The sequence below is a fragment of the Aotus nancymaae genome, unplaced genomic scaffold (assembly GCF_030222135.1).
Source record: "Aotus nancymaae isolate 86718 unplaced genomic scaffold, 86718_ANA_hifiasm-v0.15.2.pri h1tg000014l, whole genome shotgun sequence".
NCBI classification, from domain to species: Eukaryota; Metazoa; Chordata; class Mammalia; order Primates; family Aotidae; genus Aotus; species Aotus nancymaae.
Genome location: NW_026988425.1, coordinates 14,615,932 through 14,643,605, shown reverse-complemented (window position 1 = coordinate 14,643,605; position 27,674 = coordinate 14,615,932). Strand labels below are relative to the sequence as shown.

The 27,674-nt window shown below is 43.8% G+C and overlaps 1 protein-coding gene across 2 annotated transcripts in view; it reads right to left on the bottom strand.

The window, feature by feature from the left end:
* The window catches only part of TRIO (trio Rho guanine nucleotide exchange factor), a 371,777-nt gene that overhangs the window by 126,260 nt on the left and 217,843 nt on the right, over positions 1-27,674 (bottom strand). For both annotated transcript variants that reach the window (XM_064375877.1, XM_064375878.1), the window contains exons 12-21: positions 25,599-25,768; positions 24,431-24,605; positions 19,564-19,759; positions 18,674-18,840; positions 15,262-15,381; positions 13,333-13,524; positions 12,413-12,562; positions 7,642-7,756; positions 4,196-4,311; positions 1,136-1,258 (exon numbers count right to left, since the gene is read on the bottom strand). In XM_064375877.1, coding sequence (XP_064231947.1) covers positions 1,136-1,258; positions 4,196-4,311; positions 7,642-7,756; positions 12,413-12,562; positions 13,333-13,524; positions 15,262-15,381; positions 18,674-18,840; positions 19,564-19,759; positions 24,431-24,605; positions 25,599-25,768 — 1,524 coding nt within the window. The remainder of the gene's footprint in view (positions 1-1,135; positions 1,259-4,195; positions 4,312-7,641; positions 7,757-12,412; positions 12,563-13,332; positions 13,525-15,261; positions 15,382-18,673; positions 18,841-19,563; positions 19,760-24,430; positions 24,606-25,598; positions 25,769-27,674) is intronic.

Here is a 27,674-nt window from a genome sequence, read left to right as displayed (position 1 = left end):
CTGTCCCGTGGTCCTGCGCCCTGCTCTCCCCCAGTGCTCACCACACCCCCACCCTGGGCCAGGTCTTCTTGCTGCGCCCCCCATGCCTGGTCTCTCTGCAGCCCTGTTTGCCTGTGCAAGCCTCCAGGATAGGAGCCGTGTATTCCCAGATCCCAGTACCTCAGGGCCGAGGGAAAGGAAAGCTTTGGAGACCAGGAGCAGAGGGTGACAAAGAAGAGCAGGAGTCAGCAATGGTAACAGAAAACATAAACATGGACAAGTAAACATAATACAAACTAGCTGTCCTCTCGCTAAATGATTGAGAAATTCCTGTCATGTTTTCAAAGCCAAGGTAAGGGCCACAGGAGATAACCCATCTTGCTACTTTATAGAAACACTTCTTTTTCTTGCTACTTTATAGAAACACTTCTTTTTAACCCAAAATATTATCCAGCTTATTTATTTCCCACTCTTAGATTTGAAATAATTGTCAGCTTTTTCTAAAAACTTGAATCTGTCATCAACCATAGAGGCACTTCAGAACATAATACAAAGGATGTATACTCAAAGACTTTGAAAACAAAACCCCACAGGTTGCGATGCTAACTCTACAAGAGTCTCAAAACTGTTGTGAGCTCTCGAAAGGACTCAGCCTCTGCAGGTATAAGCCTTGATTAGGACAACATTCAGGTCCATATGCAGATTCTTATATTTTTCCTCAAAAAGCCGTATTTACTCATATATACGGCATATGCCATAAAGATAATTCAATTTCATAATTTTTCTCCAGGTGTAGGAAAGAAAACACCCTGAGAATAAAGGTCAACTTGACACCAAATAGTGTTTAACAAAAATAGCAAGTGCTCAGAAAACACCTTAGAAAAGAAAACAGGAGGGGGGAGAAAATGCAGAAGGGAATGAGAAGAATGAAGAAAAGGAGAGAGATGGTGGTATTCACAGAAATCAGAGGGACAAAGGACACAGATGAAGGGAGGAGGTGGAGGACACAGAGGGACACAGGTGAACGGCAAGAGGAAGCATCCTCCAAGTTAATGTGGAACAGCCCAATGGGCTCAGCCCATTTCTCCAGTGGTATTTTTGAGAAAGACTCACTTTTGACTCAGAGACCACTACACACAGTCCACTCTGAACCCACCTTTGCAGTTATCTGGAACTCCTCGTGCTCTTTCAGGAGCTCCTGGGTGTGCTGTATACTGGAGCCCGTGGAGGTGTGTGTGGAAAGGTAGAACTCGCCATTGTCATGGATCCATTCCAAAGCCTGGAGCGGGAAGGAATGAACAGAGTCAGAGGGCTAAACATTCCTGACAGAAGCCCAAAGCCCCGAGCACCTCATTTAAAGGTCAAGTCGCAAACCAAGGCTGGCAGCACTGAGAAGCATTCCCTCCCAGAGAGACGAGTTTCTGAAATAAAACTCAAGTCTGGATCACAATTACGAAAGTTTTAAAAAGGATAGTCCAGATGGTTATAACTGTGTCACTTACGTGGCAACAATAAAATGTTTGAGTTTCTTAGTTATTCCATGGTGTATATGTGCCACATTTTCTTTATCCAGTCTATCACTGATGGGCATTTGGACTGGTTCCAAGTTTTTGTTATTGTGAATAGTGCTGCAATAAACATATGTGTGCATGTGTCTTTCTAGTAGAATGATTTATAATCCTTTGGGTATATACCCAGTAATGGGATTGCTTGGTCAAATGGTATTTTTGGTTCTAGATCTTTGAGGAATCGCCACACTGTTTTCCACAGTGGTTGAACTAATTTACACTCCCCCACACACAAAAAAAGTTGAGTTTCTTGTAACCATGAACCTAAAGGTAACAACAAAAGTACAATGAAAGATACCACTACTATAAGCCTTTCTCAAGAAGGGACTAGAGTGGAGAGAGGAGGAAGCAGCTGCCCTGGGGAGTGCCCTAGAGCAACAGGGGCAAGTGGACAGGCCAGGGCGGCAGTGGGAAGGGGGATGGAGCTGAGACAGCTGGAGGTCTGCGCCTCCTGGACCTGGTGCAGGAGCGAGGAGCGAAGGGGGATGCGGGGCACAGGGAAGAGGGAACTGAGAATACCACACCTAGTCGTTCCTAACAACGAGACAAGAGGGACACAGGGACAGGGAACTGCGAGTGTAGTTCTGCTTCTGGTAAAGTCACTGTGGAGCGATGTCAAGGATGTAACTGGGATTTATGAATCTGGAGACCAGAAATGGAAGCCTGGGCTGGGAGATTAGCACACAGAAAGAGACAAAAGAGGAAAGAGACGAGAACAAGCCGCAAATGAGTCCCGAGAAAGGCAATGGCCAGAGTGGGAGATAGGAAGAAGAGTAGCAAGGCCAGGGGCAGGCAGCCAGCACATGGGAGGGGCCTGTGCCAAGGCAAGATCAGCGAGAGCTCTAGAGGACGGTCTGCAGAAGCACTGGGTATTCGCTGCATACTGTGACAGTGAACAGAAGTGAAAGGGCTGGAGGGCAGACCGGGCACCACCTGCCACAGCACCCACTTCAGGATTTTATTTTTGGCAAATAAGTGGACTTTAGGAAAATGCAACAATACATTCCATTATCTTTCTCTGCCGAGAGAATTATGTGCAATTTCGCTTTTCTGTAGCTGAAGGATTCCTTGTCTTTCAATGGAGAGATAATATGGATATGTAAGAAAATAACATAAAACCATCTCTAATTAGAAATCCAACCAGATCTCCAATGATCTTGAATGGGGTTGAACTGTCTTTAATAAAATGTTGAGACACGTATAATTTACCAAATGGGACTGCATGCCACCTGGCTGTTGAACTGGCTATACCTGGAGAGTTGAGGGAGGAGAGAAGGGCCGAGGCGGGGGCGCCAGACCCGTGGCCTAGGAACCCGGTTCATCCAACTCTGGGAACTCAGCCGTTCTGGGCATAGGCCGCGTCCTTCGAGACTTACATTTTCCAAAATGGAACAAAAGCTCTTCCTTAAGTGGGAAACCTCTGCTGAGAAAGTTAATTTTTCTTGAGCAAAAAAGCATGTATCCAATGCCTGCTCTGGATCAGCTCCATATTAGGTTGCAAGCTGGATTCAGAAGACGGGTCGGAGTCATGGTCAGGATGTGGGTCAACACCAACTGACGTCACAGTAGGGCCTCTGGTGACTCTAAGACACCCAGACCAGGGCCTGGCCGCACACAGGTGCTGGGGGAATGCACCTTCTCTCCTGTGCTTCCCTCCAGACCTCCCAAATTCTGGATGAAAGTTATGGATTCTTAAGCTACCATTAAGGCCAAACAGAAGTGAAAGAAATGTCAATGCTTCAGATGGGGTCAGATTTTACACTAAAATGATCTTCCTTCCATGACTGATGATACAGGCAGAAGCACTTTATCCCAAAATGATTTAAGAAGGGGATACCCCAAATGTACCCCCTTGATATATCAACATTTTTTGACTATAGTAAATTATTAGAAATTCTGGGCTGGGCATGGTGGTTCATGCCTGTAATCCCAGCACTTTGGGAGGCCAAGGCAGGCAGATCACCTGAGGTCAGGAGTTTAAGACCAGCCTGGCTAACATGGTGAATCCCCATCTTCCACTAAAAATACAAAAATTACCCAGGCATGGTGGTGGGCACTTGTAATCTCAGCTACTTGGGAGGCTGAGGCAGGAAAATCACTTGAACCCAGGAAGCAAGAGGGTACAGTGAGCTGAGACTGTGCCACTGCACTCCAGCCTGGGCAACAAGAGTAAAACTTTCAAAAAAACTAAAACCAAAAACAAACAAAAAAAAAAAGAAAGAAAAAGAGAAAAATTCTGTCACATTTCTTACTTAATTTTAGTTTGATTTACTGGAAAAATAAAAACTGTCTTGAAAATATAAACACAGCAAAATTTAAAAAAATCCATTGTATTTACATAAGTACAAAACCAAGATTCCCCAATGATTTTTAAATAATCCTCATCATTACTACTTGTACTTTGCTGTCTTCGAGATAAGGTAAAGGCAGTAGGGGAAAGCACACTTGTTGAGGGTCAGAATTACTGAGTGACATGCTTTAACCAGGCTGTGGGGTTTTCTTTTTATAACAGACCTAACTAAAAGGCAACACCGTTTGCCATTAGAAAGTGGTTTTCAAGATGGCAGAAACGTCAGGCTCAGCCTCTCTGTGGAGGGAGGTGTGAGCACGGGGACTTGCGGGAGGCTGGGCACCAGGTGTGCACTGACCTGCTTAGCACTCCTCTCAAAGACCACATACTGCTGACACTGGTCCAGCCGTCTCTTCCTCATGGTCCAATAATGCAATACCCTGTTCTCCCGTTGGAAGAGCTCATTCAAGATATCTGAAAGAAAAAAGAAAATGATGTATGCTGGCTTGCAATCAATTAAAACACCCGCAAAATTCCATTCATTTTTATTTAGATTTTTATGCAAATGTCATGGCAAGACAGAACAATAAATAAAGAAGCACGCTGCTTTCCTGTCTCTCCATGAGCCTGTCAAACAGAACTGTTCTCATTCTTTCCCCTCTATTTATCATCTTACAATAAAGAGACCACTGGAAACTTAAGGTCAGTCTGTAATACCTCAGGCTGGATGGACTCATGGGATATGAATATCTTAAAATATGCATTCGACATAATGCACAATTTTAAAATATGCAATTCGACAATCGCTGAAAAAAACTGCATTTTTTTCAAGACTATTAAAACCTTCTGTAGATGGAGTTTTACACAGATTAAAGGTTGTATCAAAATGGTGGAGTAATAATCAACAAAGGTGGATTAAAAAAAAAACAACAACCCGAAACACAAAACCATAACCCCTTAGGAGAGGAAAGGATATGAAACGGGGAAGTAGAGAAGCATGAAGCTATAAAGGCAAAAAAAAAAAAACACCCTTATTACACAAACATTTAAAATGTTATAAGCAAACAAGAACTGCCAAAAACTGGTGCACAAAAATTTTTTTTAAGAATTGGGAACGTGTAAGACACAGACCTAATTTACTTAGTAGTCAACAGGAAAATGCTGAACAGCCCTTTAGAAGAATGAGCAAAGCCTATAAATATGAAGCTCACAATTTAAAAAATACAGTCAACTAAATGTACAGGAACACACTTAACCTCAAACAATGAGAACATCTCTCACTGCTTTCCTGGCAGACGGATAATAGAAAGAGTAAGGGAAACAGGTCATCATGATCCTCTCTTACAGAGGGAGAAAAACTGAGTATGACCCCAGGGAATGATACTGAAAATGAGCATGCATACCTTTTAACCGGGAATTTATCTTTCAGACGAACAGTCCTCACTCAAGTATTCAAAACTGTACTCAGATATTTGAACACTGAAGCGCTGGTTAGAACAGTGGAAAATGGGTAGCAATGTATGACCCATAATTGAGGGACAGGTCAAATCAATTTCAGAAATGCTATACTGGGTATTAAAATGAAGAGCAGATCTTTAAATTCTGACACAGAAAGATGCCTAAGATATATTACTAAGTTAAAGATGCAAATTGCAAGATGTATAGTTCCATTTTTGTAACAATTTAAAAAGTGGGACAGGTGAGTGGAATATGTGTTTATATTTCTCTACATATTTACATTTATATTCACAGACAGGCTGCACAACTCTTGACAGTGGTTTCCAGCAGCTAAGGAATTAGGTAACTTACATACATTTGAACAGTTTTTGACTTTTTGACACTAAGTCTGTTTTGCTCTATAAGTTTATGAAACAAACTAAAAACTTAAAAAAATTCCCAAGACTGAAACAGCAAATCAAATACATGGTTCTCAGTAACTTTATTATATTGGAAAACCACTAAAATAGGAAGTTTTCCACAAATACTTACTGAGTTCCTAGCAGGCTGTACTTAGTGATAAGTAAGAATGGAAGAGAAGCATTTACATCCAGCCTAACAACAGACTCTCAATACTACCTCCAAAATGAACCCCCAATTTATTGACTTTTCTCCATCTCTACCATTATCACCCCAAATACCACCATAGTCTTATGGTGACCTTATGGTGTCATTTTTCATGGCAATAGAAAATTCTTCAGACATTGCCAACTATCCCCCAGGGACCAGTGGTCATGCTGTCATTTTTACTCCACTGAAGAGGTAAATTAGTTTAGTGAAATAAATTAAAACTTTGAAATCTGAAGTCTGCTAAAAAATTAAGCTATCACTTAAAAATCGCACATGAGAATGAATACAAGCCAATGGGTTTTTTTCTAGTCTCTCATTTCCATGGTCTCTGCCTGAGCCAGTATTAATTTTGGGCAAGTGAGCAGCAAACAGTGCTAACTACTCTGTTGGATTTGGGGCTTCCTCAAGTTCCTGGTCCTCTGACTACACGGTCTGAGACTCTTCCTTGCCTGTGCCTTAGGGTAATATTGCCTTTTCTGCCACCATCACTCTTAACAAGAACTTAGTGCACTGACTTAAGCATACATAAACCTTTCACCCCCAAGTAGGCTCTGAGGGAAACAGAACACTTTTATTTTAATTCTTCACAGCATCCACCATTAGGATATACAACAGCAAAGGCACAATGAAGATCTAATGAGGGAATAAATGAAACACAGTCTCCCTCTCACACACAAGCGTGTATCAAACTAGCACAACCTAGAAAGGACCACAACATCTTTGATTAGAAATGACAGGACACAACCAACAAATAAAAGCAATATTGAGAGATGGGAGAAAGGAAATTACTTTTATAGGACATGAGCCAAGTAAACCAATAATCAGACTTATTCATGTAGAAAAATAATTACTTTTGTGAGTTATACATTTCTCCAGAAGAAAAAACTCAACAATCAATAAATATGTTTCACTGGTAGAGAATTACAGTAGTGTTAACAAAATTATTTTGTGACAACTAATAGGTGAATCAGATGAGCTGACAGTAGAATATAAGGTAGAAAGTTTTTGTCAATCATATTGTTTTGAAATGTACGAGATGAATCATTTGTCAACTGATTATCACAACTTTTTCCCTATAAAACTCAACAAAGGCTGTGTAACCCTGGTCAAAGTAGTTATTTGATTTGTGCCTCAGTTTCTTTATCTGTTCTCCTTTTCACATGATCCTATTACAGTTTAGTACACATTTTCCCAGACCTTTTTCTATGCACTTACATATACACACACACACAAATATGGTTTTATAGGTTTTTATATTCAAATGATATAAGCTATATACTATTATTTTTAATTTGTTTTTATTAACTATGCCTTAGGTATATACAAAATTGATAATACTTTATAGTGATAAAATTGGGATGTAATTTTCGACTTGAGCTTTTAAAAATACTTTGCCTATAGGTAACTGGTTTTCCTTCTCCCCCTATCTATAATATTTTTCACTTACTTTAACAAAATAGCCAACAGCAGTAAATATCATCCCGAATCTGCATTTTCTCCTTGTTTATATTCTTCAGCTCGTTCAATAAACTATCAACCTATTCAATATATTATCAGCCTATACATTTGTTTAATATTTTATTATTAAACTAAGGTTATTAGTAAGGACTTCATTAACATGAAATGCACATTTGAAATGAAACTGAGATTGAGAGTTCAGAACACATCGTGCAAGCTCCCTCCATCTCTTGCCAGGGATGCATCGGGCCGCCCCTGGGAAGTCCCAGCTCTACTCACTTTTCACTTGCTGCTCAGGAGCTTTGATGTGCGTCACCATTCCTGGCATGTTCACACTGTTCCTATGCAGATATTTCAGGAAGACATCTGCATTCCTCCGAGCAAGGGTGCAAGCCTAAAACACAGTGGAGAGCAATGTGTTGCTAGTTTGACTTCTACAAAACATGTATCTGGAGTACACATCACTTGGCTCTAACATATGTCTTTGCCTAAAACATTTATCTGGCCACCTTCTGGTTTGGAAAATGCATAGGATAAAGCCTATTTCAATTAAAAAAAAAATCTCTCTCTCCTGAAGCCCTCGCTCTGATGACACCCGCTGCTATGTTCTGCCCTATAGAGAGGCCCATGGGGCAGGGGACGGAGGGCAGCCACTGGCTTATGGTCACAGAGGAAGGGAAGCCCTGTCTCCGTCCAGCCTGGAGAGGTTTGCACACCTGGATCACAGCCTGAGGAGAGACCTTGAGCCGCAGAACTCAGCGAGGCTGTGCCTGGATTTCTACACAGGGTAGACAGTAAACACTTTCAGTTTTGGGGGGTCATACAGTCTATTTCTCCATCACAACTACTCAAACCAACAACCGATGAAAGCAGCCACAGGTGACAGGTAAACTACATTGATGTGGTCCAACTGAGCCCTCAGTTCATAGACTGCCAACCCTGGTTGAAACCACTGAGTTTTGGGGTGCTTTGTTATGTGATGTTATTGTGGTAACAGGTAACTGACAATACGTGTTTATGTTTATGCAGCAGGATAAACCAAACCAGTTTCATTCATATATTTTAAAATAAGGGTTTTATATTAAAGGATACAAATATAAAATCAAGAAGGTAAGGAAACAAACCCCTCAATTATATTTGAATTAGAAACATCTTGTTTATTTCCCATCTTGGGTCTGGAATTCATCTTTTGTTAAGGAGCTCTAGCTCCTCCTAGTGGTAAATGGTATTTAGAGACCACAGTCTAGTCATTCAGTATGATCAGGATTTTTGGGTTGGTCACTGTTTCTAGACTTTTTCGCAGATGGAGCTAGGCTATCTTTTTTTGCAATTAAGAGAAAAACACATCATGAGTCTCTACTGATCCATGTGAAATTTCAACTTGTCTGATATGGTCTGGCTCTGTGTTCCCACCCAAATGTCATCTGGAATTGTAATCTGAATTGTAATCCCCATGTGTGTAGGTAGGGGGAAAAACCTTGTTGGAGGTGACTAAATCATGGTGGCGGTCTCCCATGCTGTTCTCGTGACAGTGAGTGAGTCCTCACAAGATCTGATGGTTTTGTGAAGGGCTTTTCCCTGCCTTGCCCCGCACTTCTCTCTTTCTTCTCCTTCCTGCGCCTTGTGAAGAAGGACATGTTTGCTTCCCCTTCCACAGTGACTGTAAGTTCTCTGCCTCCCCAGTCCTGCAGAACTGGAAGTCAATTAAACCTCTTTCTTTTATAAATTATCCAGTGTCAGGCATTTCTTCATAGCAGCACTGAGAATGGACTAATACACTGTGAAACCAAACAAGGAAGTTGCTGAAGACTACGAGGGCGATGGCTAAGGACAGCTAAGCAAGTTGCCTTGAAAAGGCTCCTATAGATAGGACAAGCTGAATGTCAAAAGATAAGTGACAGTGACTGCTTTGAAACACACCAAATATATTTAAATCCATGATGCTACTAAAAAAAGTCATATGTAGAAGCTGCTATGGCAACAATTCATTATCTGAATATGGCAAATAAAGAAAAAGAATCAAGCAAGTATTTACTCTGCCTTTTCTGGGCACACTCTATTTTAGAGTAACCAAATAGCTGAGAGGGAATAATTCTAGCTAATCGAGGCCAAAGGAAATGATAGAATTAGAGTATCATCATTTTGTAATTCCAAAAAATAGCATCATCACTGGCTACTAACACCATTAGCTGAAAGGCTAATGGGAAGTACAGAGGATGAACTGCACTCACCATACTTGAGCCACTGATCAATCTCCTTACCAGCCAGAGACAAAAGGGAGAACTACACATTATGTGTTTACTGAGTAACCCCATAAAAAGTACAAGCACAACTGGCAAGGTTTTCCAAGCACACACACACACACTCACACACTCACTCACTCTTGGTCTTTTTCTCTCTCACCCCCACTTCTCTTCCTCTCTCTCCCTCTCTTTCTCTTTCAAACCAGCTGTAATCAAGGCTCACAACCTAACAAAAATCTAGAAATTGTAGATGGTGCTACATGACTCTACAGGATGCAATTATCAGTCTGGAATGGGGGAAATGCCACAATCTGAGGAAACTATTTCTTCAATTAATAAATAATAATGAAAAGGGAAGTGCAGTTTAGATTAAAAGTGATTCAAAAGACATACCCAACCAAATCAATATGTGGACCCTGTTTGAATCTTAATTAAAACCATGTATAAAAAGACATTTATAGGCCAGGTGTAGGGGCTCATGCCTGTAATCACAATACTTTGGGAGGCCAAGGTAGAAGGATCACTTGAGCCCAGGAGTTTGAGACCAGTCTGGACAACATAAAGAGACACTGTCACTACAAAAAAAAAAAAAAATACAAAAATTAGCCAGGTATGGTGGCAAGTGCCTGTAGTCCTAGGAACTTGGGAGGTGGTGGGACAGTCACTTAAGCCAGGCATCTAAGGCTGTAGTGAGCTATGATCACACCAGTGCACTCCAGGCTTGGGTGGCAAAGCAAAACCCCATCTCAAGAAAAACAAAAAGTCATTTATAGAACAATCAGAAAAATGTTTAACAATGCTGAATTTCAGCTAATTAAAGAATTACTATTAATCTTTAAGATATAATGGTATTATATTTGTATTTCTGAAAGGGAGAATTTAATGTTCAAATTCACAAATAAAACGATATATGTAGAATTGTTAATAATCCACTGAAGGTGGATATATGCCCATATGCTGATAATCAGTGAAGCTGGGTGAGGAGTAAAACAGGAGGAGCATCCATGCTCTCTACTTTTGTATGTATCTTTAAATTTCCATAATAAAAACACCACAAAATTCTAGTTGAATAAAGGGATCCAAAAAGCCTTGTGATTACAGATGCTCCTTGACTTACCCTGATAAACCCACTGTAAGTTCAAAATATCATAAGTGAAAAATGAGTTTAATGCACCTAATCTACTCAACACCACAGCTTAACTTAACTTAGTTACCTTAAATGTGCTTGGTTGAAGCCTACAGTTACAGTGGCCTACAGTTGGGCAAAATCATCTAAAACAAAGCCTATTTTATAATCCATGTTGACTATCTCATGTAATTGACAGAATGCTACATTGAAAGTAAAAACCAGCGGTTGTATAGCATTTGACGTACATGTTCAACTGAATGCACAGTGCGCTGGCACCAATGAAAGTCAAAAAATCATAAGTCAAACCATCATAACTTGAGGACGGCCTGTATTTTTGTTTTATAATTTTACCTAAATAGCTATCCTTATTATATGAATGAAGTGGCATTCATTTTTCTTTCATACTAAATGGATCCTGGACACTGAGGGACAAATTATAATGATTCCACCTTGAAATCCTAATGGTGGTCAGCATTTAGTAAACTTAAGCAGCAGGGACATGTTGGGGGCAGGGGCTTTAAAAAGGTGCTGACATAGTTATAATGAATGACCGTGGAAACTGTGATGGTTTTCTCATCCCGGGAGCGTGCTTAATAAGTTACCAGATATAATTTTCAAAGAGTTATAATTTATCCTACCAGGCTAAACAATAATTCTGTCAGATGATGGACTTCAGAAAAAAACAAAAACAAAAACAAAAAGTGTTAAGTGTAACAGGAAAGAGTGGTCGGAGAGGTGAGAAGCCTGAAGCAATGAGAGAGGGTAAAGAGGAAAAGCGACCACCACACCACCTCTTAATGGGTCTGGGTGGTGGTAACAAGCAGAACCTCCGAAGTTCTTCGAGGGCCCAAGAATACAACGTGGGACATTCAGCACCAAATATTCCCAAATGTTTCAACTACTTTGAAAAATTTAGCTGTTCCAAAGCACATCTGTGACCATGTATGACTAACCGTGACATATAAAAAAATAGGACAGAGCACTGTAGTCCCAGCTACTTGGGAGGCTGAGGTGGGAGGATAGCTTAAGCCCAGGAAGTTCAAGGCTTCAGAGAGCCATGATTGCACTACTCCACTCTAGCCTGGCTGACAGACAGGGACCTTTTCTCCAAATTGAAAAAAAAAACCAAGACAAAGCAGTCTTGAAAAATTCCTCATTTAAAGATTCTGAGAGAGAAAACTCCCAGCTTGGTCTGCATGTGACACACTTCTCCTGTTGGAAGCATTTCCTGAGTATCAGTGACTGCCACCACAAGTCGTGTGGCGTGCCCACCCTGTGTCTACTCCACGCCATGCTTACAACTCTTCCGAGATGCAATCTTCATTGCCTATGAAGGGATTGAGGAGGCTGAGTTTCCAAAGGAAGATTATTTTAAGCTAGAGGTATTTCTTTTCACCAAATCAATCAACCAATCAATCACTCTGTCTCCATAATCACTTGGTATTGTGACCTCCAACCAACCCTTATTTGTGATTTTTAGCTATTTCCCTGTGAAAACTAGAAAGACAGGGCAATCATATATGAAAAAGATTTTAAGGTTTTCTTTCTTCAGTTGACTTCTCACTGACGTAACACTGTCCCCATCACATTCCACAGCAGGCAAGAGCCGGCGGGTAGGGGATCCCTTGGGAAGCGAAGATGGTGCTGTGCACACCTGGCAGGCAGGTGCTGCTCGTACCTTCAGGAATGCCTCCTTCTGCTCCAGGTGCTTGCTGATCATGGGCGTCACATGGTCCGTCTCAGAGTTGGGGCCCAGCTTATCCGCCCCGCCACACCAGTCTTCTTCTCTCTTGTACTCCTGTTCCAGGCTCTCAAGGACGCTGCAGACCTGTGAACAGGAACAGTTTGAGGCTCAGCCTTGGCATCTGCCATTGCCGATTGGTATCTCTGGAAAGCCCTTTTAGTCGGGCTGAGGATGAAGGTGCTGTCAGGAGGATCAAGACCAAAAGAGGGAGCCATGGACCAGGGATGGTGGCTAACACCTGTAATCCCAGCACTTTGGGAGGCCAAGGCAGGTGGATCACGAGGTCAGGAGTTCGAGACCAACCTGGCCAACATGGTGAAACCTTGTCTCTACTAAAAATACAAAAATTAGCCAGGCGTGATGGTGGGCACCTGTGATTCCAGCTACTCAGGAGGCTGAGGCAAGAATTGCTTGAACCTGGGAGGCAGAGGTTGCAGTGAGCCGAGATTGCACCACTGCACTCCCACCTGGGTAACAGAGCAAGACTCCGTTTCAAAAAAAAAAAAAAAAAAAGAGTCACGGCTCTGTCTGGCTGGAGGACAAGTACAAGGTCAAAAGTAGGCAGACCCTTCAGAGCAAGAACAAAACCAAAGCAAATATCCTGTTTCTCTCTGATGTGTTTCAGGTCATATGTTTAAATGGCAAGAAGAGAGGTGTCTTCTTAGCTACCTTCTAGCTTATTATTGACATCAAAGGTAAGCAAGAATAATTTCAATTCCGGAATGCCTTTTCCCTGCCTGACTTGCAAATGACTGGTTCAATAACAAGTGACATGTTAACAATGATCGAGTTGTCCAATAAATTAAGCTCTAAGTATCAGTGGGGAGTTCAAGGAAAGAAACCTCCCCGCTGACCTGCTCCGAGGTTTTGTAGAAAGCGACAGAGGCATTGACGAGCTTGAGGCGATCTTCCATCTTGAGCATGAGCTGCTGCCAGTGTGACGCCACCTTCTCAGCGCAGTCCCGGATCATGTCCATGTCGTAGTGGTTGGCCTGCAGCATGGCTTCCGCCTTCTGCTGCACCTGCAGCGCACTCTGATGTGTTTTCTAGAGACAAGAGAAAAAAGGGGAAGGCTTATTTGTCAGGGTGTCCCCACTGACTAGAAAGGAACCAGGATGGCTACAGTTACTCTGTTCTTCATGATTCTGTGGAAACCCCTTCAGCCGATACTAACTAGGATGCTTCTAAAAGCACGGCAGACAGTTTAGTAAAAAAGGTTTTATGCCCAGAAATAACTAAGTCTATATTTAAATTAGCTAATGAAGGATGAAATGCATCAAGACCTCCCGAATGGGTCTCAGTTGTAGGGTTCTCGGCCTGAGAAATAGCAGGAAAGACCCTTAACAGCCAAAGAAGTGGCTGAAATGTTCCAAGTTTATTGTTCCTATTGATCCTTCTCAAAATAGCTGCTGGAAGCAAATGAACAAGTAGAGAAAAGGTGGCCAGAGTGAAGGCTTTTTATTTTTACTTGAAACTTAAACTTTGGACTCTACTGAAAAGTTTTCAAGAACTATTGATTTTAAAAAGGCAAGAGAAAACTAGTAAAAAGCTAAGAATGAAACAACTGTGTTCTCTGGAAGTCAATGCCATCTGATAAATCTATGCAAACGGCATGGCAAATGCAGCACGATTTTGCTCATCTGTCCTCATTAGAAGATCCAGGATGGGCTGAGAGGTCAGCTTCTGTCCAGTGAGGACCTGGAGCTAAGGGAGGGGGCGGTCATGGAGGGCACGGTCTCTAAGGACACAGATTAAAAAAAAAAATAGCAAAACCTTTCATTTCACCTGAAAAAGTACAAATGATCCCATAAAACACTATATACAATATATTCTAATCCTTCACCCAGACACAGTGATTTGTTACTTGCAATTTAATTACTAGAAATCCCTTGGCACAGTGTACACATGCCCAGAGTTTGCGCCTCAGGAAGAAGTGTTAATGTGTGTCCAATGGCACCAAGTAGTTGACAATAAATTAATCTAGGGAATAAATCCATGGTAACGTCTATACTTTTCTTCTCTGGCTGACATCATGTCTGCGAGCAGAGCAGGAGAAAACATTTCTGTCAGCACATTTTTTTTTTTCTTCGACATTACCTCGCCACTACCAATTCAAACCATTACCCATGTGCCCTACCCCTACCAAAAAACTAGAAATAATTAGTCCACATGCTGACAGTGAATTCAATCAGACCTGGAAATGGCCTGGGTCGTTTTGCTCCAGTTTGGCATGGCAGTGACCCTAGTCAAGGTGAACGAGGCTGCTTTTAAGTAGCAATCTGAGGAGTTTTCCTGTCAGCATCGTTTACTGACCGATAGTGAATTCATGATCTATACCTGGACTTGATGAGCTCTCTGCTTGGTTGACGTTGGTAACACAGCAGACACATGTTTACAACCAGCAAGATACTAGAAAACCTCAGCGGAGGCTGCAATTTGAGCTCCTTGGTTCTGAGCTGTTCCAGATCTGAGAAAGTGTATCTTGCCAGGGTCCCTACAACAGGAGAAAAACAGGAACCCCCCTGGCCTCCAAGCCCCTTGGGACCCCTGCAGTGAGGCTGCCTGGCTGGGACACACATTCTCACCTCACTGTGGCACCGCATGCTTCCTTCTCCTGCAATCAACTGCAGACTTATTATAAGCATTGTCAATGGGGGTCCTCGGAGTTGTCTTTACCAATCTGGCCCTGTGTGGCTCCCATGGTCAGTGCCATGTTGGGGGATTCAGGACGTTTGTCCTGAGGAATGAAAGAGCCAATGCACAGAGAGGCCCAGTGCCCTTACCTCGATGGCATGCTGGAACTGCTCATGCTCTCGTTGGAGCTGCTCAGCCTCTTGTAATGAGCTGGCTGTAATAAGTCCGGCATTTAACATGGACTCTCCGTTGCGGATCCAACCCAGCACCTGAAACATGACACAGGGTAACTCCAAGCAGTGGACTTTCCAGAGAATCCTGTGGACCACCAGGGATGAAATATGAGCGTGCAAGGTGGTCCAGTTGCTCCTGGCAGGTACAAGGCACTGATGCCTCTATTATCCTCCTGGCAACAGCCTGATTTTCTTCCGTGGTATCTGATTGCAAGTGCTGCAAATTTTTAATTAGTTCTGTTATTTTTAGTAACAAATGGGAAATGAAAAGGTAGAAGGTCCAGCGAATTGTTAACATTAGTCCACAAGTCAAAGTAGATTAAGGACGACATTTTAGAAAACCTACTGACACAAAGAATTCCCTGATAATCAAGAAAAGCATTTTTTATTCCCTTTCAGTATTTTCAGGACTGAAAAACTTGCAACTGCTTGGAAAGGGGGGAACTAATTTATTTCACTGACTCATTTTCCAATTTAACTGCAGTGTTGAATGGCATAATAACCAAGTTATGAATTACATTGTGCTACAATGATAGGGTTCAAGCCATGAGCTTCTCAACTGCATACACACTCAGAGACTGTGGGAGTTCTTCTGGAGAGCTAGGTGTGGCAGAGACCTCAAGTAACCTATGAGACACCTATTCCCCTCTCCTTGTTTACTCAGCACAGAAGTACCCTGTCCCAAAGTTGGGGCTTTACTTAGAAAAACTAAGTAAAACCCCAACTTTTGAGAGCAGGCTTAAACAATAAAACCACTTTTGTGGCTGGGGTTTTCTAAGTAAAACCCCAACTTTGAGAGAGGGCTTAAGCAATAAAACCACTTATCAGCTCCCGTTACAGCCTGGCTACAGTAATGTACAAGTCTAGCCCATGAGATCAAAGCAGGAGTGTCTGTGGAAGTCTGTAAAAATATTTCTTTTCTGATAGAGGGGCTGCCTATTTCTCATTATGTGTTCCCCTTCCTCATATTTGGGATATGGAGGCAATGGCTGGAGCTATGACAGCCATTTGGCAACCAGAAGAGAAAGGCCACCCATCACCAAGATCTCAGCCTAATGCACCACAGGACCACTAAATGGACACTAGCAATCTTCTATGTATCCTGACTCATTACATGGGGAAAACACCTTTTTTTTTTTTTTTTTTTTTTGAGACGGAGTCTCGCTCTTGTTACCCAGGCTGGAGTGCAATGGCGCAATCTCGGCTCACCGCAACCTCCGCCTCCTGGGTTCAGGCAATTCTCCTGCCTCAGCCTCCTGAGTAGCTGGGAATGCAGGCACGCGCCACCGTGCCCAGCTAATTTTTTCTCGTATTAGTAGAGACGGGGTTTCACAATGTTGACCAGGATGGTCTCGATCTCTCGACCTCGTGATCCACCCGCCTCGGCCTCCCAAAGTGCTGGGATTACAGGCGGAAAACACCTTTTTAAAGCCATTATTTTTTAGTCTCTGTGATAGCCAAAGGTGAATCCTAAGGGAAACATGTATTTATTCCTTTACTTCGGGACTCGGGGGGCCACACCACCTGTGAGCGGAGATCAGCGGCGGCCCCCAAATGCCCAACAGCATCTGTATTTATTAGGTACAAGCAGGGGGCAGGGTCGTGAGTGAGGTCATCATCTATAGGCTTAGTAATAGGGCATACATAATCATGTGAGTGACCACCCCATTATGTCACCTGGGCAGAGAGGTGGGCCGTGCACAGCAGGGGGCTGGGCCGTGCACAGCAGGGGGCTGTGCTGTGCACAGTAGTAGAGGGTCGTGTACAGAAAAGGGGTCCACCCCCATTGGGTCACTGAGGCAAGGAGGTGGGCTGTGTGCAACGGGTGTCGTGTGCAACACTTCTTATCTGGGGGCTGGAGACTTCAAAGGATTTCTAATAGAAGGATACTGTAAGCTTAATGTAGTGGGAGCGGACAGACTTGTGCTCTTCTCTTAAGACATTTATGGGAGGAATCTTTGAGCTAGCACAGAAGCGAGACAAGACTGACAGAGTGTACAGCCGCTGTGACTGGTCACACCAGAGGGGTTCTTCTCCCTCAGTTACTTCCAGGATATCAGGTCTGAGGCCTACTTTCCACAGGAACTGGATGCAAGGTACTACAACTCCTTTATCAGGAGGAGAGGCACTTGCTCCAAGCCTGCCATACAGCATATGCCCTTTCAGGCAGGGACACCACCACCTGGATCTTTGGTTCTCGTCCTGGTCTGGCTGTTTTCCCACATACTGCTTCTGTTCTGTGACTGCTCCAGGCATTCCTCCTACTACAAACTACTATATGGTTATATAGAATGATTATATAAATCAGCACTAAATGTGTCAGTACAGCTCTGACTACAATACCTATATGATTATATAGAAATATTATATAGAACTAAGTATACTAGATATATGTAAGCAGTAAGTTATACTTTGAGCACTAATTCTATAAACTAATATACGATTATATATGAAGGATTATAAAAAGGAAACAGCTGAGCAATAACACTATAAACCGAGATATTCTTCACTAGTTGTGCCTGGGTCTGGACAGTTCTCCTTCCTCGGTGCCCATGGGGGGTGTTACCCACACACAACACTTATTTATATGTAAAAATATCCACACTACAGATGGCACGTGGGAGACCAAAAGGTGCTCTTCTAAACAGTTCTGATGAAGAGTCTACCTGCTCTAATGTGAGGTACACATTACATCTACACCATATCCTGCTCATGGTCCAGAGGCATCTTAAGTCCCCTCCAACCAAACCAACTTTATTTGCTTTCTCTGCATCTTTCGGAGCACCATAAGCTTCTCTCTCCCTCCATCAAGCCAGTTAATAAAATGTCATATTTATGCATAACATCCCACTGGCACTGAGGCAAAAGTAATCCCTTCCCCATGTCCCATTTTCACTTTGTCATGACATCAGGATGTGGTATTACAGTTATCCTGATAACACAATAAATGCCCCAGGCATATGGAGTCTGAGAAACAGTCCAGATCATAACAGTATTTGGCAGAAAAAGTCAAATAAGAATATGCTCACGGTTTCAAGTAAGAGACAGACTACCAATATCAAAGGAAGCCAAGAGCTGTTACCTTCAAGGGCTGCACAAGCTGGGTGAACAGCCAGCCAGTCATCCTGGCTACTGGCTCCCCTTTCACACATCAGGGATGGCTGTAATGGGGTGTGTGTGTATATGTGTGTTATCTTACATATTAAGGACAGCTGTGTTCTGAGCAGGGACAATTTTCCCCAGTGCTACAGGTCAGAATTCCCAGGAAGTCCATGAGCTAATAAGTGTCTGTAGCGAAGCCTCTCCAAGCATCCAGTCGTTTGCTCACCTGCTTCACTTCTGCCTGCAGGTGGCGCAGCTGCACGCATTGCTCCAGGTGTTTCCGATGCTGCTCTGCGGCTAAATCCAATTCCTGCTGTTTTTCATGAAGAAACTCCAGCAGGTCCTGGACGCGAGTTGCCATATCTACATCTCTGTCGCAAAGCAGCTCTACGCCTGTGGACATTAAAGGGAGACCCTAGAATTCAGCTAGCACTTCAATCTTCTATTCTCAAAGGGTGGATGGCACACAATCTGCTTTTGCGAAGGACCTGCCCAGCTGGGGGCCAAGACATTATGCTGAAGGGCAAGTTGAAGGAGGGCAGTGTGTGTCAAAGGATGTACAGGCAATCAAACCACATCCACATCCCATCCATTTCTATGTCCACACTGATAACTAGGAAATGTAGCATTCTTTACCAATGTGTGAATTTCAGGGTTTTTTGTTGTTGTCCTCATTGCATGCCGTTTCCTCTTTAGTAAGCATTTAATTTATGTGAAATGGATAATGCAGTATGCAGGCTGTTGCTAAGTTTCTAGTATATTTCTGAATCTACAGTGACATCTGCTGGTAAAATATAAACTAATAAAAAAATAAAGACTGAAAATGTTTTCCTGGGATTTATATAGTTCATTCACAGAGATGTGATATATCATTTTGTAAAATTAAAGTTCATGATACTTAAAATAACATGTGAGAATATCATGGGTGAGTACTTTAACCATGTTAAATGTGACTGCATTATATAAAAATGCAAAACATTCTTCTAAAGAACAGGTATCTATAATATCTATAACATAGGAATTAACAAAATTTGCATTCATCTCACTGAAATAAACTGAACTGCCATGATGACATGAAGAAACCACAATGGACACAGATAGAATGAGCCCTCTTACCAGAGGCCTGGACCTCATTGACGTACTGCAAAAGATCTTGCCCTTGGTGGATGACGTCAAAAGTCAAGTTGTTCATGGTCAAAGCTTTGTCTGCATGGTGCTGGAGGCGCTGCTCTGCGATCGTGAGATCTTCCGTGTCGAAGTCATTCATTTGCTGAGAAAGTTCATCATTCCAAGACTCAAGGTCTGAGATAATCTGAAAGAGGAAGGTATTTAAGATCAAGACAAAAAAATCTATGCAGCCATCTCTCACTCTGAACCATGTAAGTAAGAGATGTCTCTCTGTCAAAGGACAGAGATGTCAAACACATAAGATGCATACGTTTTGTCGTATATAAATCACACCTCAATAAAGCTGTTTAAACAAATTAAACAAATAAATGGACACAGAAGTCAGTTGAAGGGGTTCCCACTGGCCAAAGATACCAAAAGAGAAGATGAAAAATTTTTCTTTTTGGGTATCTGAAGAGAGAAATTATCACAACTATGTAAAATATATTGTATACGCAAAAATCCATTAATATTCCTAATGGTGTTCACAAATAAGAGAAGCTAAACATGGAAGGAAGGAAGGAAGGAAGGAAGGAAGGGAGGGAGGGAGGGAGGAAGGAAGGGAAGGAAGGGAGGGAGGGAGGGAGGGAGGGAGGGAAGGGAAGGAAGGAAGGAAGGAAGGGAGGGAGGGAGGGAGGGAGGGAGGGAGGGAGGGAGGGAGAGAGAAAAGCAAAAGTATTTGGTCTCTACTAGAAGCAGACAGTATATTGGCTGGGGGCGGTGGCTCACACCTATAATCCCAGCACTTTGGGAGGCCAAGGTGGGTGGATCACTTGAGGTCAGTAGTTCAAGAACAGCTTAGCCAACGTGGTAAAACCCCATCTCTAACAAACAAACAAAAAAAAGAAAAATAAATAAATTAGCTGGGTGTGATGGCATACGCCTATAGTTCCAGCTACTTGGGAGGCAGAGGTTGCAGTGAGCTGAGATGGTACCATTACACTCCAGCCTGGGCAACACAGTGAGACTCTGTTTCCCAAAAAAAAAAAGACATAGATAGAAAACCAAACACTATCCTAAATATTGGTACTTAATTAAAAGATAAAAGTAATCATTTCATAATGAAGAATTCCTCTTTATAGATGAATCTAGCTATTAAATATAGAAAGAATAATGAAACTGGAAAATTGTTTTCACATTCTTGGAAGCAGTGATCATCAGCACATAGTAAACCATCATGAGAAAAAGGCTGAGGGGATTTAACCACAGAAGCTCAGCATGATAGTACCTGAACCAGCCTCAGTGTTCCGACAGAAGTGGGATTAGACAGGCGTGTCCTCACATGGGGAGCTACGATGCATCCCCCTTGAAAAGACTCTTGCACAAAAACAGAACTAGAATCAGGTCTCTGCATCCAACTTCTAAGTTTAGAGGAAATGCTAGGGAAACCAAAACAGTTACGCAACCTAAAATAATACAAGTGAACAAACGCTGAATGTGGAATCTGGTTCCTTTGACAACCCATCTAGTTACTTCAGAAAATGATGGCATGAAAAAAAGAAGGGCAGGACGAAGGAGAGACAATTCTGGATTAAGAAACTGGCCATTAAATGCAAGAGCCAACCCCATGTGCCTCCTAATTGAGGCACCCACATCAATCTGAACATGCTGGGAGTCGTATGACAGTAAGAAATGACTGTTGGATGTTTAGCTGATTGTGGGGCTATAAGAAAATGGCCTCATCTTTTAGAAAAGCCATTAGGAATGAAAGAATAAGCTAGCAGTGATTTTCTAAATACTACAGCACAGCAATAACCAAAGAAGGGAAGCCAGGCTGGCAAAATCATGCTGAATTCGTGGGACGGGCATATGGGGGGTTCCACTGTACTGTCCTCTGTACTTCTGTATAGCTTTGAAGAGCTCTGAAGACTTTTCTTTTTTTTGAGATGGAGTTTCACTCTTGTCACTTAAACTGGAATACAATGGCGCAATCTCAGCTGACTGCAACCTCTGCCTCTGGGGTTCAAGCAATTCTTCTGTCTCAGCCTCCCAAGCAGCTGGGATCACAGGCGCCTGCCACCACACCCAGCTAATTTTTGTATTTTTAGTAGAGACAGGGTTTCACCACATTGACCAAGCTGGTCTCAAACTCCTAACCTCAGGTGATCCGCCCACCTCAGTCTCCCAAAGTGCTGGGATTACAGGTAAGAGCCACCACATCCATCCATGAAAACTTTCATAATAAACATTTAAAAAAAAATTATAAAACCTAAAAAGCAGGAAAAGCTTCTTGTGAGAGACGATTACACTGCACACTTGAGTGGAGTGGCATTTCCCGTGGATTCTATGCGCTTTCTCCACAGGAGCACCATCCACACTGATATGAACATAGAAGACCTCCAGCCACTTCTGAGATGGAGACGCTACTCCAATTGAAAGACAAGAGACATGAGAGACTTAAAATAAATTAACCAGTAACACATCAATTCTACTATATCAAACTGATATAACTCCATGCTCCTATGGGCCATCAGATGTGGCATCTTCTTGGGTAAGAGAAGAAACCCAGCCAAAGCCCAAACTGCTCAGATTTTCATTTTTCAGGATTAAAGAGAACAGAGGTTCTCAGGCTGTGCCCTTCTAACAGCTTCTGAACCATATCTGATGCTGGCATGAGCCTGGGCTGCAGCTAGAGTTTCCTCTGCTCGGGATGCACTCCTCCAGGCTCTGGCATGCTCGCTCTACCTAGGGCACTTGTAATTTTGTAGCTTCATTGGGGGAAAAATGTATGTTTTTGTTTCCTGATGTGGTTCAATGAAAATGGAAATACTTTCATACACTTATAATAAATACTTAGGGCCGGGCGCGGTGGCTCACGCCTGTAATCCCAGCACTTTGGGAGGCCGAGGCGGGTGGATCACGAGGTCAAGAGATCGAGACAATCCTGGTCAACATGGTGAAACCCCGTCTCTACTAAAAAATACAAAAAAATTAGCTGGGCACGGGGGCGCGTGCCTGTAATCCCAGCTACTCAGGCTACTCAGGAGGCTGAAGCAGGAGAATTGCCTGAACCCAGGAGGCGGAGGTTGCGGTGAGCCGAGATCGCGCCATTGCGCCCCAGCCTGGGTAACAAGAGCGAAACTCTGTCTCAAAAAAATAAATAAATAAATAAATAAATACTTAACAATTTTTTAAATACTAAAAGTTTTCTTCTCTTTAAAGTATATGAATCCAAAATTTTTTTCAAATATCAAAATGTCCTGGAAGAAAAACTGCAACTAATGCTTTTGGTTGGTTTGTGGTTCCTCATTGAAAATATTCAATCTACAGCTCAGTTTTACAAAAGTGAGTCCTTTGAAGACAGAGAGGAGGGCGGGCCTGGCTGGCCTCCCATTTATTCTGTGCTGCTACCTTGGGGAGGCCATTCAGGCCCTCACCGGGCAGAGGCCGGTGTCCAGGTGTCTCTTCTCCACGCGGCTCCATGTGGATCTAAAGGCCATGACTCACAGCATCTGAGCAGGGTTCACCAAGCCACGTGTTTAGGGTTTGACTTCTTTCTTGTTATTCACTAATGATGAGAATGAGCAGAGCCAAGAAGGTCTTTTGTTAATGAAAACAGTGCTAGAGATTTAGACAAGTGGCCAACCAAAGGCATCCAGGAGAGTCTCGCACAGGACTGGCCTGGCCCCTGCACCACAAACCAAAACCACTCCCCAGGACAGGCCTAGGGAAAGCCACACGGCCTGCTATGATAGGCAGAAGGTCCCTCCTGCACCGAGGTGACCAAGGGCAGATTATGCACAGCCCTGCCATCCCCGGCCTGAGTGTCCTCCAAGGACTGCTGACGAGTTCTAAACCACAGACAAGAAATAAATATTCAGCTTGTGTGCTCTACATGTGTCCATCGGCAATCACAGAGGATCCACAGGGAAGCCCAGATGTGGAAGAGGCCTTCAGGCTGTCACAACCACCAGCTGTAGGAAGTGGCCAGGTTCCAGGAGGGCAGCTCACCCGCTGGAGGCAGAAGCTTTGGCCCCTTCCGTCATGTTCCCAGGTAGGGTTGAGCTCATGCAATTGGACTGACTTCTGCGTGCACAGTATCAAGAAAGCGAGCTCCTTCTAAGCACAGAACCCAGGACCACTCTCTTTTTGTTGAAGAAAGATAAAAGACACCTGCAACTTCTTTCTCCTCTTCACATAGAAGGTGTAAAAGTTGTTTAGGTAAGAATTATGGATAATCTAAGAATATCTCTTTGTGGGGAGAAATTGGATTTTCTATTACCTAAAATGCTATGACCATGAGTCAGGATTATTCCCACTCTGGGAGAGAGAAGAGCAAGAGAGAGGAAGAAGGAAAGAGAAAGGGAGGAAGTGAGGAAGACAGAAGGTAGGAGAGAGAGAAGACGGGAGAGAAAAGGAGAGGGTGAGGCCAGGAGGAGAGGGGAAGGATGAGAAGATGACAGGGAGGAAGAGAGGGAGGCTCGCTGCCTGAAGCTGATGACCGTGCTTAAGCTGAGGACAGGGAAGTGCTGTGTGCAACCCAATCAAGGTTTCAACACCCAAGGCCGAGAGAAAGCTGTGCTGGCTTCCTTCTGTTCTGCTCAGCACTTGCTGTGCGCTGCTTCTGCCACGTGAGCTGCCTGCTCTACAGTTTCCAACATCAGGGCCCAGGGCTGAGCATCCCTCAGCCTCCCAGGGACGATCCAATTCCAGCCTCCAGGACCCTCGCTCCCTCCCAGACCCCTGTCCTGGTGTAGAGGGTGGGGGTGTGGGTGAGGCCACAGGGCCTGAGCAGGGCAGAGACAAGAGGGCACCAGTGCTACGGAGGAAGCCGAGGCTCCCACAGGCAGCTGGGTGCCAGCCATGGGACACTCACGTCGATGGCATCCCTCTCGAAGATGCGCAGCTGCAGGAAGAGCTCCAGCTTGATCTTGCGCTCCTGGAAGAGCTCCTCCATCTGCGACTGCGCCTCGTCCAGCTGCTGCAGCACCGTCTCGATGTGGTTGATGGAGCTGTTGTGGGGGGTCTTGTTGCTGGAGATGGCAGAGTCCCTGCGAGAGCACACAGATGAACAGGAACTGGATGAGAAAGTCACATTGTTAGATACCAGATCCGGCCACGCAAATCTTCACGGGAAGAGCGCTGGCAGGAAGCTGCACTGCTTGTCTCAGAAAATGGAATGGGCTGCTCCCCTGACAAACAGCATTAGGCTTCCTCCTCGGAGCAGTGCTGCCGAATCTGAGGATACACTGAAGCATTTCTCTGGCATTTTCTGAAGTCACTCTGTAAGAAGGCTGATAATTATAGAAAATTACTTTAGAGTTGTATTTTTAGCCACTTTTCTGCTTAAGTAAAAAATGGATAATACCTGGTTAGCATAAGTGACAGACTCATATTGGACATAAGAGGTTAACCTCTAATACAATCAATTAAGCCTTTATTAAGTAACTGTTGCCTGCCTCTCTCAGCAAAGCACACTTCATGTAAAGTTATCAGTTAACAATTTGACAAATTGTCCTGAGTCATACAGTAGGGGGCTAAATGGTCCCCCTGACCCAGTAAAAAAATATTTGCTTCCCGAGGAAACAAAAACCAATCCTGGCTCTGCCCCCATATCCTACTTTGAGGAGCACTTGGTGGTGGGTGTCCGCCCCATCCCAGCCTGACTGAACCTCGACGCTGGGAGGCGAATACTGCCTGAGATTGGCCTGAGGGCACGATCCTCAGAGGCTCACGTTAATCTGGTTTATAAAGAAGTATCAATAATTACTAGGTGGGTGTTAAGAGAAAATATTAAAATTAAACTCTGAGGTTTATGAGTCAATGCTATAACGAAAATTATTATGAAGTTAAACTGTAAGGGAGGGAGAGAAGAAAAGAGAGAAGAGACCTGTTTCTCTCTTTTGCCTTCACAGACGCCACTCGCTGCTCTGCACTCGGCTGGACAGAGAATCAGAGCTGATTGCTCACAGGAGTAAAAGGGGCAGGGGAGTCACAGGCAGGGTTCCAGAATCTGTTCCGACCAGGAGAGGGGCGAGGCGCACCTGAGCTGCTGGATGAGGTCCTCCCCTTCCTTGATCACGTTGACAGTCACCTGCAGGGTGGTCTGCTGCTGCTGGCCGAAGCGCTTGATGAGGTCCTGCACGGCCTCCACCGACTCGGCATATACGTCGTCCAGCAGCTCCTTCTGCAGCTCCTCCAGCCACGTCCACAGCTGAGGAAGGGGAGACGGGGGTGAGGCCGCTGGCCTGGCTGCACCACTAGGTGGGCCGCCCAGTGTCCAAAGGGCCCCGGTGGACGGTGTGTGACTTGCCCTGGGAGGGGACTGGTGACAGACCGCTCCCAGAGGGAAGGAAGGAAGGACAGGAGGGAGGGGCATCTAGTCCCACTGCCAGTGAACACACGCACAACAAAAGCAGCATGCCACGCCGCAGGGAGGAAAATAAACAGACGCCGGCGGGCAGCACCGTCACAAAAGAGAAAAAGGAAAGGGAAGGGAAGCTGCTCCTTCCCATTCTCCTGAGGCTCAATCCGGAGTGGGGTGGAAATAAGAAAAGACTCTCAGTCCGCAGACACATCTGCTGACATAAGACACCTTCTCTGACGTGTCTCGGGCTCTTACTTAGCAAACGGACACTTCTGTTTCAATTTTTCATTATTAAACTACCGATTTTCCCCGGAAGCAATGCAACAGAAGGAAGCATGCAATGTGGTGAAAAGAATTCGCCACCGAGCCTGGCCAGGGACCAGGGTGTGGAGCGATGGAGGTGATTACACCAGCCCAGGCCCCACAGTCAGGCTGCCAACAGTTCAGGCCTTCGCCGGGAAAAGCGTGTACGCTGAAAAGACACAGACACCTCCACTGCCACCACCGTAAAACAGGTTGCTGGAGAACGAGATGAGCAAAGACACCCTGGAATGAGAGCGGCAGGAATGACTTTAGGTCTGGTGGGAGCCGAGGAGCAGAGCCTACTTCCTGGAAGCCCATTAACTCCTGCCAATCTCTGGGGTACTATTCAGAGAACTGAAAAAGACAATTAATTACACTAAGTGGGCCCTGGTGGCTTGGCAGTGGTTTGTATGTGGAGAAAATGCTTTCAGCCTCCTCAGGGACTAAGAGTCAGCTCACACATCTTTTGCGTGTCTAGTGAGGACAGCTGGCTCAGTTGGCAAGATGGGGCAAGTCGGGGGACCTCCTGCGTGACACCCTGTTCAACGCCTGCTGCCTCCAGGCTAAGTCAAAACTGTCCTTGCAGAATGAAACTGTGTGTGCATGTGGTCTTGTTTCCAAGCCAAGCTTTTTACAAAACAGCTTTACTGAGGACTGACATACCGTAAGCTGCACAAATTTAAAGTGTCCAATGTGAGTTCTGACATTTGTCTACGTCCAGTTCACCATGAGTGAGCCTCTCCCTCACCCCAAAACTGGCTGACGCCCTCTGTCATGCTCCCTCCCCATACTCATCTGCTCTCAGCCACTAGAGATTAGTTTGCATTTTCTAAAATAATTTCTAGAACTAGAATGGGACAGTATGCATTCTTTCTTTTTGTTTTTGGTCTAGCTTCTTTCATTCAGCATAATTACCCTGAGATTCATCCACACTACTGTGTGTATCAAGGGTTCGTTCCTTTTCGCTGTCGAGTAATAGTCTCTTGTATGTATAAAACCATAATTTATTCCTTCATCTGCTGGTGGACATCTGGGTTATTTCCAGTTTGGAGCCATTACAAATAAAGCAGCTATAAACATTTGGGCACAGTCTCTGTATGAACTTATGATTTCCTTTTATTTAGAGAAATATGTAGGTGTGGAGTGGCTGGATCATATGATAGGTGTATCTTTAACTTCTTAAGAAACTGCCAAACTTTTCCAAAGTGATGTATCATTTTTACCTTCCCACCAGCAGTGTATGAGAGTTTCAGTTCCTCCACGTCCTCACCAAAAACTGATACGGTGAGCCTTTTTAACTTTAGCCATCTAAATGAGTGGTGTATCTCACTATGGGTTCAATTTGCAATTCCTTAATTACTAATGATGGCAAATCCAAGCTAAGCTTTTAAGTGTGCTTTTGCTGTCAAACATATCTTTAAAACCACACTATTTCCAGATGACTTTGTTT